This window comes from Nomascus leucogenys, chromosome 13 (assembly GCF_006542625.1).
Source record: "Nomascus leucogenys isolate Asia chromosome 13, Asia_NLE_v1, whole genome shotgun sequence".
Classification (NCBI taxonomy): domain Eukaryota; kingdom Metazoa; phylum Chordata; class Mammalia; order Primates; family Hylobatidae; genus Nomascus; species Nomascus leucogenys.
In genome coordinates, this window is record NC_044393.1 from 89,096,947 (window position 1) to 89,109,306 (window position 12,360).

A 12,360-nucleotide genomic window follows, 5' to 3' on the forward strand; every position below is an offset into this window, starting at 1 on the left:
TGGTTTTGATCACTCCTGCACTAGTGCTAAAATAGTGCCTACTGTACTGCAGGTGTTAGGAAATATTTGTGGGATGGCTGGGTAGGGGCTGTGAGTGTTCTGAAGTGTTCATCAGCAAGTACCCACATCCGTTTCTACGTTTCAGCCTCATCTTGCCAATTACGCTTTTGTATTCTTCCCTCTCTTTGAGCAAACACTCATCCCCAGCAATACTGCTAATAAAATAAGACAATTACTTTTCACATTGAAGTCTTCAGAAGTAGTAAGAAGCAGACGCTGAGCCCAGTTTTTCACATTCTTAAATAATTTCCCACGATTCAATCAGCAGAATAAGGGAACAGAAAGTCAGAATTGGATATAGAATTCAGATTCTTTTTCTTTCAAGGACGCATTTTATACAATTTTCAACATTTATACTTTCAAACAAAATGAGCAAAAAATACACTGAGTGCTAAAAAAATCAAAACAGAAGTAATACAATTTTAATTTCAATATTTTAAAATACAGAAATTGGAAAGAATACTAAATACAACTTTAAACAAGTCACTTGTCCTCCCCTATAATAATCAATGTAAGCTACTTAAAGACTTACAAATTTAAAGTAAAACAGAAACAAAATAAATACTGTACACTTTCCCTGCCTGCAGGCAAAAGATGGGAAATACTGTTATGAATCAGCAAAGAAATGCTCTTCAAGCTTCAGCACCCCACCTCCCAGCCACACCCCACGCCATTGTCACACAGTGGGCTTCCGGACTGAAAGGACACACATGTCACACACATTGACTGCCTATACAAACAAGACGAGACGCTATTCCGCAGACACCCCAAACAAGAACAGTCCCCTCAGACCGTGGGCATAAAAACCAGTAAGAAAAGTCAGTCAGGCTAGCAAAACGTTACTACAAAACTAGTAAATACCAGAGCCAACAACTGTCCCCTCTCCAAAGGTCACAGATTTGAAACCTCTAAAACCAATACTACCCCCCCGCCATCACCCCCCAAAAAAACTTGCTGAAGCACTGGCCAAGTTAGACATTTCACAGTAAATGTGAAAGTTCATATTATATAATCTCTTAAAATGAACCTTTTCACCCTCTTTCCACAGCATGAAACTGTTATGGCTTAATTTATATTAGAAGTAGAAAAGTCTTTTCTGAAGGAAATACCATCTGAGAAGATGCATTTCCTGATCAGTGCTATTTCATACCTAACAACTGTATGACTTGCTTTTGCAGTCAGAAGCTGTTTTTGGAAAAATTGAGGTTATAGCTTTTGATTCAGTCTAACCATAAACTGTAAGGCCCTTAGTTTGGTTTAGGTTTCTTTTGCAAGATAAAATAACCTTGGGGTTCACTTAGCAAGTTACACCTCAGGTCCCTGACTATAATGTGGAAGTTATACGTAGCTTTGTAAAAATAAAAGGTTACTTATGAATCTTTTAAAAGGAAGAAATGGTTCTAGGTAAGGAATTAACTCATTATATTTTACATTTAATGCTGGTAAGTTTTACCAACCAAAATACACCAAAGAAATATGAGAGTATGTCTGGGTTATTTTATGCCTGCAAAGTATTATGTATTCCAGCACTTATGATCATTGTTTTGGTGAAAAATCTTGGAGGAAAACAGCTGACATTTTGAAAAGGAAATGGCCAAAATAAAACTGGTTGGAGACAAGTTTTACCTTTATAATTAAGCTCCATTTATGACTACTTTCTGAAAGAAAGAGAAATGAATTAAGAGTGTCACAGGTCTTGCATAGGTAAACTACTTGGAGGTCAAGGGCTACGTGGTAGCCAGGGTTTATTAGTGAAATAGTGCAGAGCAGATAAACTTGGAAGAATCACTGAATACAGGTTCGAAAAGGTTTTAACAACAAAAGGTAATGTTATACTTGTTAAGACAAAGTCTTAAGACACTACAAGGGGCACCAGGGTGAGGGGGAGAATCTAAGGATATTGCAAAAGAGTATTATTTTCTCCTCTCAACTAAAATGAGGAAAAAAAACTACAGAAGAATAAAATCACAGTCACAACAAGCTCATTGCTTTGGAAATAGACATTTGCTTCCTAATGACCTTAATTTTTAAAATTTATGTTAAGGATATCAAATATTTGATTTTACAGCACGAAAAAGAGGGAAGGGCTTCTAGGAAGGCTACATTATTAAGATTACATTACGTTCAACAGCAACAGAATGAGGAAGTTAATTCTTCCCCTTTCTTTCCACCTGGTTTCAAGGAAGCACATGAACATCATCTCACAGGGCAAGCCGAAAACTGGGGGCTGTTTTAGGAAGCAAAGTATCAGAGGCCCCAGATCCACTGTGTCTCCCCACGCAAATCACTGCCCACTCTGGGTTACCTGTGTCTCCTTTATTTACCAGCGACACTCTGTCTAGGCTAAAGATCTGATGCTCAAGCTTCCCAAGACTGCTTTAGAGGAAGGTCTAGGACACCACCAAGACTGGCGAGCTCTAGCTTCTCTTTATGTGGCGAGCAATTAACTTAATATTCAATGAGAAAAATGAATTTTTGATAATTATGCCTAGCAGTAGCATACTGGGTCATATGATTATTCCAATCAACTCTATCTATAGTCTTACTGCTGCAGAGAGCATCTTTTGAAAAAAGCAGAAAGAATCTTGTCTGTTGAAGACGGCTGGTGGCGTCTCCTTTCCTACACGGGTTTCTTTCTACCAAGCAAGCTGTTGGTACCCAACCCAGAGCTGTCTTTGTGCATTCTCACCTTTCTAACCACCTCATTCTCCCCACAAGTTCCCTGGGGAGTTGCTAAGTCATTTTAATTCCATGACTTCCTTCACCTTTATCTAGTACCTGAAGAGTATGCTGAATCTGTGGGGATGGAACTTTCCTAATTCTTCAAGAAAAACCTAAAGCCATCTTTCAGTTAAATCATCTTAACGTACTTGAGGATACACATTCTCACTCTCTTATCCATAAACAACTTCATTTTTCTTCCACTTCAAGCACGAAATCTGATTTTAATCCAGCACCTTATTGGAGATTCCTTGGATTTTTTAAGTAGCATGCCCTGGGCATATATTTGATATAAAATAAACATCATGAATAGTATTAGTTTTCATTTAAAGATATATATAAAGGTGCATTAATTGCCCGTTTTAACTTAATGATAAGTTCTCTGTATGTATGAAGTGTTAACAGATTTTCTTAATTGATTATCATAATAAACATTTTAATCCAAATTTACAAATGAGAAAACTAAGAGTCAGAAAGAGTTAAGTGACTTATTCAAGGTTACACAGCTGATACCTAAATGGCAGAACTTGGACAAAAGCCCAGGTCTTCTGCTTCCTTGCATGCTACACCAAGTCCCTGCCTGACCATATTAATTACCAAGTTGAAGCATTTCTTAAATTGTGAAATTACTTTCACTTCTACAGTGGCATATCTCAGTTGAAACTAAAAAAGTCAGGATGTTTTTTAATGAACAGGTCCTCTTTTGCTCATGTTTGCTTAGAAGTGAAAATAATACTGCTAATTTCCTGGAGAAGATACCTTCAAGGGCAGAGAGCACAGCTGCAAATTGATGTTCCCAACAGTACTAGGCAGTGCTGGGCACACAGCAGATGTTTGATAAATACCTGTTGATCCCGTATAAATGAATACAATAGACTATATTGAAAAGACAATAATTAGGATTATTTAAAAATAGAAAAGTATTCAAGCTAAGTAATTAGTGATAAAGATGGACTTGTTTCCTCTGAGTTTATGATTTCAGTCAGAATCTTCAATTCTGTATGCTTAAAAATGAACTGATACTTATGAAGTTCAATGTATTTCTACGATACTGAACTACTACAAACTGCCAACTTTATATTGTTTATATCACTCATCAATATTGAAAAGCATAATATTATGTGACATTGTGAATTATAATCCAATGGATCCCAGCTGAACAGTCACTTATTTGAAACAATACAGGAAAATTATCATCTATTACTATTATTAAAGTTGCATGTTAAATCATAATTCTCAAATTTACATATTTGTATTTGCTTACAACTAGCTAAACACCATCAGTGCTGTCTTCCTAAGTTGCTGTGCCTGTATGGTATAAATGAGGTTCTCTATTACTGTTAAGCCCAGGTACTGGCAGCAGCTACCACAAAGTTCAGCCATTTCCATGAGATAAAGGGATGCATTACGGCCAGTAATCTTATAAGAGGTTTGACCAGGAGTCACTGGATCAGTGGCTAAATTTTCACCAATTCAGAAAAAGACACATGGATTCTATTCGAGTGGTTCTATTACCTCACTGACAGTTTTCTAACTTACCCACTTATTAAGGGGCTAAAACTACCAAAAATGAATCCACAGTACCTTCACTTTAGAATTCCATACATGGGCTACTCCAAATTAGTACTTCTCAGCCTAAGGACACAGTGGATACTGGCCACAATTTTAATTCATAAAAATAAAGTTTAATTTTAATTTTTGTGGCTAAAGAAAAAAACAGAAAATACTCAAGAGTTGTGAAAAACGTAAAGGAAAAAAGAAAACCCAGATCATGATATAATAGGAAAAGGAAATTACAGCTCTTACACCTCTTATTTCTTAGCCCAAAATAAAAACATGACTATTGTAACACCAACTCAGGATCTACAGAAAAGCAACAATCACAAGAATATACTGTGTGGGAAGGTAGGGGAATCAGTCAAACCCAGATTTTTGACATCCTGAGATAAGATGACTCTACCCATCTTTCCACTGGTTTTGGCATAGTGTAGACAGAGTTTACACGGGTTGTTTATAGACACTGAGGATTTCCATAAAAATTCTTTTTCCTGATACCCAGATAAGATTCAGACTTTGGTCCAGTCACTGTGAACCAGAAAGGCTACTTCATAAACTATTTCATATTTATCCCATGACATTTTGGAATGGGGACACTAAGAAGTATTTCTCTTTGAAAATACACATTTGAATGCAACCATGAAAGACGATGGTACAGACTTTTTTCTTCTTAGCAATTCAACTGATACTTAATAGAGAAGGGTAAGTCTTGCTATCTTGCTGAATAAAAAAAGACAAATCCATAATATGGCCATTATTTCTTCTCCATAAAAATAAATTTTATCTATTTGCCTATATTTTCTTTGTAGGAATTTGTAAAATGCTCTACTGTCAGATTTGGGAACATTTCTGCCCCACCCCCAGAAATCACTTATTTTTATGCCATGGATGGAAAAAAGGGAAAATATAAGCTACTATATAAGCAACTGAAAACTGGCATTTAGTAAAAATCATACATAAAGGAGATAAATGAATACCTTAAAGTTTAACCAGATACTTAACCTCAATATGCAATGGTCAGGTTAGGATACATGGAAGAAACTGCCAAAAGCACCCATTTTACTCCAAATCCATATCTTAAGTAATTCTTTAGAAAATTAAGAAACAAAAAAAGTAAATACACACAAAAGATCTGTTCCAACATGCTTGCTTCTATACAACTTAATGTAGTATTAATCCTATTATATTACGGCTTATTATGCAGATTTGAATATCCTAAGTCAAATAACATTTTCCAACAAATCAGGTATGGAGAATAAAAGCATCATAAGGTATAACCTCCGCAGCAGGTGTCAGTCCTGTTGTCCAACACCAGCAGTACGAAGAAGGCCTGCTGTTACAAATGTATTTGGAAAAACTATAAACATGACAATTTAACCAAACTTATAATACTTTTCCCACAAGTAGGAAAAATATATTAAAGCTGTTCTCTTTGGGACCCAGATATCATCAGCAGAAATGAAAATGCAAAAGCCTATTTTTTTTTTAATATTGAGAAGAAAATCACAATGTCAAACGAAATGAGAAATGAGGGATCTTTTATGGAGTTCTTACACATTGGCTACGAAAGTGTTTCCCTGCAAAGAGAAGAGTCTTACTGGGTCATCACAAAATGATGGGGAGTGCAGAGGGAAGGTGGGATATAAGGTAATCAACCTGGATAACAGTATGCACCTTGGATGTTAGCAAAAGCGAAGCTAATAGCTTATAAAAAACACATGAAATATATAAAATAAAATGATTTTCATATACATCTTAATTTAAAATAATTAATGCATCAAATCCCTGTTTAAGACTTTAACCTGAATATCAAATTTAAGAGTCCAGACTAGTTACTGTTACTGTGGCCCTTCCCCACATGTAACACACACACTATCAAAAATAATTTAAAAACCTTCACATTCTTACATCTAAATTAGTGAGATATTTCTCCAGAAATCTTCCAAATAAATAGCTTTAAAAAAAGAATTTAAAAGCTGTTAACTTTAAAAAAAAAATCTGTTAAATAAATTATTGATAATTCTTTACCCTACCACTGAAAATACATCAAGACACTACCAACAACAAAATAAAATTCAAGCCCTGACAAGAGACCCTTTCCAGTTCAAGGTCTCTTTTTAAGGTTCTACCCTCCTCCTTCCTCTCCCCCACCAGGTCCAAAATGGTTATTGCTGAGTGGGTGTGGCACAGTGAAAATGCAGCATCAGGTTCATTCTGTTCTTCGGGCAGTGTTCTTACTATACACACAAACTGCTCCAGGCAGGGGGACAGCGGAAGCTCCAGGCTCCTGCACCCCTAGACTGGTCTCCAAAGGGAAGAATGGCTGCAACAGCAGCTCTGTCACACAAAGAAACGTGCGTGGCCATTTCTGTTCAACTTAAGGATCTTCCCAAGACGTTGTTTGGCTGTTGCCATTCCTTTTTTTGGACGTTTACCTATAAAACACCAAAAGGAGTGTAAATAACAATGAAAAGCACACTTAAGAGAGCACCTGGAAGACTACGGGGAGAGCTTTCTTTATGGGAAGTAAGCCCTTAGGGGTTCTGCATGGACAAAGCCATATTTCTGAACTTCCGCTGTTTAAAACCCTTCCACCTCATCACACTAGCCCCTCACAAGACTCACAAGGCTTCCCGCAGTCTGGTCTGCCTGCTCTTCTGCCTGGGCTCTTCCCTATCCTGCATTACACTATGCTTAGGCAACAAAACCAACTACCATTTCACAAATACCCTATATCCTGTTTCTCCCCTTTGTGCCCTGCCTCAGGCTCAATCCTCTGCCTTCAAAGCTGTCTATTCGGTCACTTTCCCCAATTCAGCCTGGCTAACCCCTGAACATCTGATTTTAGCATCTGTCTTGCTCCTCAGAGCTGACTTGGGTATCCTTTTTCTTTGTTCCCGTAGTAGCCTGTGTATACTGCCATCACTGTGCTGTCTACTATGCATGAGATGTTGAACAACTTGAGTGCAGAGACTACACCTCAACTGCCATGATGACCATCACATACAGTCAGAAAAACACTTCCTCTATACATGTGTGAAAGTTACCTTTTGTTGCCTGGTTGCTGATAGGTGGTGGATTTGATGCCGGTCTCTTGGTGGGGTGAAGGGGCACCGAGAAGGAAGTTTCACCAACTGGCCTTTCTGGGCTTAGACTGCCATTACTTATCTGGCACGCCCCCGAAGTCAGGTTTGAATTCTGCATATACTTTCCATTCTGAAGGCCTGAGCCGCTGCTGTCCACATAATTCGTACTTTGTCCCCTCTGACTAATTTCTGATGACCCTTCCTTTTTGATGCATTTCTGGCTTCTACTTAGATCCTGAAGGAGGAGGAAGGACATGAGGCTGAATTTTTAGGGTTTAAATGAGGTATTGAAGCTCTCTATGCATTGGCAAAGTCAAGTGAGAGAAGAAACAAACTACTCAATTCTGATTTTCTTAACATCTATTAGCCACAGATGATCACTCCTGCATGATGTCGTCTCAGTAGCTCTGAAGGACTTGGGTCTTTAAGTTGCATCGTAAGTTAAGAAGGCGAAAGAGAGAGTGAGAGAAAACAATGTAAACAGGCACCACGCCTTACTTGCTACTCAGCTCAGTGAGCACACGCCACGCAGGGACCCTGAGCCGGGGGAATGGATCGATCTCCCGCTTCCTTGGCAAGTCACAGCTCCCTTGGACCTCTCATGTGTCATGTTCTTTTCTAGAACCTATCTTCTATCAGGTTCATCTCCACTGTATTTTTTTGCTAGGAAATCCTTAGATCCAGAGTCCCAAGCTTGGTGTTTTCCTTTTACTACAACTACTCTTTCAGTCTCTTAAGACTACTGAGTAAACTTTCAGGGGGCAAAAAAAAAGCTACTGATTGGTGAGTCTTGAAATTAACTGAGAGGGTTATAACCGGCATTAAAAAGTGAAAGGAACAGACTAGATGTGAACAGAGTACACTACAGTGTGACTGTTTCATGAAACCAGTTTTCATTATGCTAATCATCCATCCTCTATGTCTTCATTTATTTTCAAAAACAATTATAAAAAGAACAGCCAGATTTAATAGCTCACATTACGTAATGAATCCTATAGTGCTAATAAGTGATAAACTTTATGACCAGCTACAGTGAGGCACTATAAAATCATACACTGAAAAGTAAATTATAATGAGATTTCTTATGACCTTTGACTCTGGAATGTATCCTTCTAGTCAAAGAATGTATACTCACAAAGCCTTCCTTTAAAAAAAAAACTTGCTTCTTTTTCTTATGCAAGTAATTGCTTATTTAGAAAATATAGATAAGCCAAATTAAAAAAATTAATAAAAACCACCCATAATTCCACTACTCAGAGATTAATGATGTTCCATATTTAGGGGTAGAGTCTTTTCTGTCTATATACACAGGTATCTCCTCCTCCAGGGATTTCAGTCCATTCCTCTAGTCAACTCAGGACTCTGGAAGATGGCAAAACCCAGGAGGCCTTTTGCACTTCTGCTGAGGTCTTTCGGTGCCATGTGAAAGCTTTATTCACAAGAGATTTTTCCCTTCACTTCTTAACCAGTCGGCTCATGTTCCCCTCTGTCTCCTCTTCCCTCCTTCCCTTTTCCCCCACAAATGTTTCTTCACTCAAAGGAGAACTAGAGGCAGTATTTCTGCCTTTGCTGATTTACTTTCTTTCTTATGTGTGCTTGGGGTAGAGAGGTTTGGCGCCCCACAGTGCCACATGAGAACTTTGATTCTTTCTTCGGCTGCCATTTTCCAAGGTTTGCAAAAAAAGGTTGTATCACTTTTCTTGTTTGGTGCTGCTGGTAAAGTTTTAGTTTTTTCAAAACTGCTATTTTGGGTTCATTTTGATAATGTAAGCAAAAGCTGTGTTTATCATGAATGTATTTTCTAGAAAGATAATCTGTAACTTTCATCAAATGCTCAAAGAAATTCGGTATCCAAAACCATTCAAGAAACAGCATCAGAGATTTAAAAGATATGATATTCATCTTTTCCTTGAATATTTCATTCTAACCAGATATAACCTACAGGGGTTGGCAGCCAGTGGTTTAACTGCTTCCTTGAATAAATTATTCTTTTCCGGATCACATTCTATCAATGAGCCTTATGTTAGTTATCATTTCAGCATCTCTCAAAATGGACAGTTGTTTAAATGTGCATTTAACTGTAATTTTTTGGCTGCCTAGATCTAGCAGTTGATAACTGGTTGTCACAGTTTTAAAAAAGAAAGCAAAAACAAAGTTAATGACCATTTTAAATCTCCTTTTAACGTTTCAAACTTTGAATATACCTGAGGATTAAATCTGGAAGTATCAAACTGTTTAATCCAGGAGGAAGTCCTCAAGTCTGGATCTTCAGTCTTGACATGGTATCCTAAAGAGAAGTTTTAGTTTAATTAACTTTGCACAAACTTGATTTGAAATGACAAAATTAGCCTAATGCTTAAAAATGAAAGCAGGCTGGGCGTGATGGCTCATGCCTGTAATCCCAACACTTTGGGAGGCCGAGGCAGGTCAATCACTTGAAGTCAGGAGTTCAAGACCAGCCTGGCCAACATGGTGAAACCCCGTCTCTGTTAAAAATACAAAAATTAGTTGGGTGTGGTGGTGGACCCCTGTAATCTCAGCTACTTGGGAGGCTGAGGCACGAGAATCACTTGAACCCGGGAGGTGGAGGTTGCAGTGAGCTGAGATCATGCCACTGCATTCCAGCCTAGGCAACAGAGTGAGACCCCATCTTGGGGAAAAAAAAAAAAAAAGAAAGCAAATTTATGTTGACATTTTACTTAAAAACACATTAACTCTTTAGATACTCATTTGCATACCTTTACCTTCACTATATGCCTTTCCCTCCAAAACAAAAAGTCACCAACTCATAACCTATTATGCTAATTCTTTCGATTCTCTCAAAGACTGTCTTCATTTATTCATTCATTAGCTAGTCAAGTGAAGCAGTGAGATGGAGAAGAAACAAAGAAATCTGTAATTGTTTGTGATCAATTAGTTATAAACACCATACTCACTCAGACCACCCTCAAAGACTATCTTTATATGATGGGTTTTGGGCTAGATGCTGGAAGATCTACAATCAAATTCTTTTTCTTTTGAGACGGAATTTCGCTCTTGTTGCCCAGGCTGGAGTGCAACGGCCCGATCTCAGCTCACCGCAACCGCCGCCTCCCAGGTTCAAGTGATTCTCCTGCCTCAGCCTCCCAAGTAGCTAGGATTACAGGCATGCACCACCACGCCCGGCTAATTTTTGTATTTTTACTACAGATGGGGTTTCTCCATGTTGGTCAGGCTGGTCTTGAACTTCCAATCTCAGGTGATCCGCCCGCCTCGGCCTCCCAAAGTGCTGGGATTACTGGCGTGAACCACTGCGCCCAGTGATCTAGAATCAAATTCTATAGCCGCCTATTGTATATGTAAAACCAATGCAATAATTCTCTCTAAAAAAGGTATATTTTTCCACATAGAATAAAGGCAGGTATTTGCCTGAATTTTGCAGTATTTCCATAGAAGTGTTCTTTTCAAGAGACTAAAGGAAGACAAAATGGTGCAGTACAAAAAGAGACAAACCCAGATTTGAATTTGAGTTCTTCCATTACCAACACAACTTTAGGCAACTTATATATCCTCTCCAAACTTCAATTTCCTCTTATACAATAAGCAAAGACTTTGAGATCAGATGGTCCTGGCTTCAAATTCCAATACCACTGAATAATAGGTATGTGAAGTATGGACAAGTTAAATTAGTTTTACTAAGTCTTATTTCCTTTACCTGTAAAATGGGAGTAATTTTACCTACAAGTATTGTTTTAAGAATTAAGTGAAATAACCAGGCATGGTGGCTCACACCTGTAATCTCAGCACTTTGGGAAGCAGAGGCAGGAGGATCACTTGAGCTCAGGGGTTGGAGACCAGTCTGAGCAACATAGTTGAGACCCCGTCTCTACAAAAAATCAAAAAATTATCCAGGTGTGGTGACATGCATCTATAGTTCCAGCTACTTGGGAGGCTGAGACAGGAAGATTGCTTGAGGCCTGGAGGTTAAGTTACAGTGAGCTATATTTGTGTCACTACATTTTAGCAACAGAGTGAGACAGTCTCAAAATAAATAAATAAATAAATAATAAAAAAATTATTTCAGTGAAATGGATGTCAAGCTCCTGGTATACAATTGATAATTATGTAGGATCAAACACAATTATTATATAGGCATTCAATTTTAATATAGTACTATCTTCTCCCCAGTCCTCCTCAGGCTTTTTGGGATACGTTTTCTCTAAAGGCACAAAGAAGAAAACACTATGTGGCATGCCTAACATTGCCACTGAGCCTACCCTCTTTTCCTAATACTTTCTTTTCAAGTAGGAGAAAAAATAGCCTTAATCAGAAAGAAACAGTTTAAAACTTATTTTTCCTCTCATAAAAGGAAAAAGGGCTGATTGTTCAAGCTTAGTTGACCATTTAAGGCACCAAAACGCTCCTTCCACTCCGATCAAACTGTCTGTAAAAGGGAAATACTACTAACTGGCTTGCAATAACAATGGTAGAATGATGCTAGTGAACACAACTGTCAATCCCAGGCAATTTACATTTTGAGTTCTTCTGCTTCCATCTTACGTGATATGTCAGCATTGTGCTTTTTTTCTGGTCAACCTTCTTAACACATTTCCAATTAAAGATGCTTATTCATAATCTCTAACCTAAATGAGGATTATTGAGCCATTAAGTTGGGCAACATATGTTACTTTTTAGAGACTGATAATTTATGTTTCTTACCACATTCCACTGGTTTATCATAGCGATACAACTGCCTGACCTCATGGTTACTGCCATGGCAGCTGCTGGGATCCTGGAGAGAGTTTCTTTCACCACTGTAGTCTGTGCTTTGTATTTGCCTTTGTAAACACGTGGAATAGTGCAACCCTGCCATAGACAGCATGCCCTGAATAGCTTCTTCCTCTGTGCTCGTTGAGGTAGGACATTCCCTAAAGAAGAGATGATCCAAAAACACAAG

General features: G+C 38.0%; 1 protein-coding gene across 1 annotated transcript in view; it reads right to left on the bottom strand.

Moving 5' to 3' along the window:
• Positions 1 to 351: 351 nt before the first annotated feature.
• Positions 352 to 12,360, bottom strand: part of KDM7A (lysine demethylase 7A) — a 101,874-nt gene continuing 89,865 nt past the window's right edge. Inside the window, exons 17-20 of the mRNA XM_030826091.1 lie at positions 12,123 to 12,331; positions 9,629 to 9,711; positions 7,386 to 7,659; positions 352 to 6,773 (exon numbers count right to left, since the gene is read on the bottom strand). Of these exons, the coding sequence (XP_030681951.1) occupies positions 6,679 to 6,773; positions 7,386 to 7,659; positions 9,629 to 9,711; positions 12,123 to 12,331 (661 nt within the window). The 3' untranslated portion in view covers positions 352 to 6,678. The remainder of the gene's footprint in view (positions 6,774 to 7,385; positions 7,660 to 9,628; positions 9,712 to 12,122; positions 12,332 to 12,360) is intronic.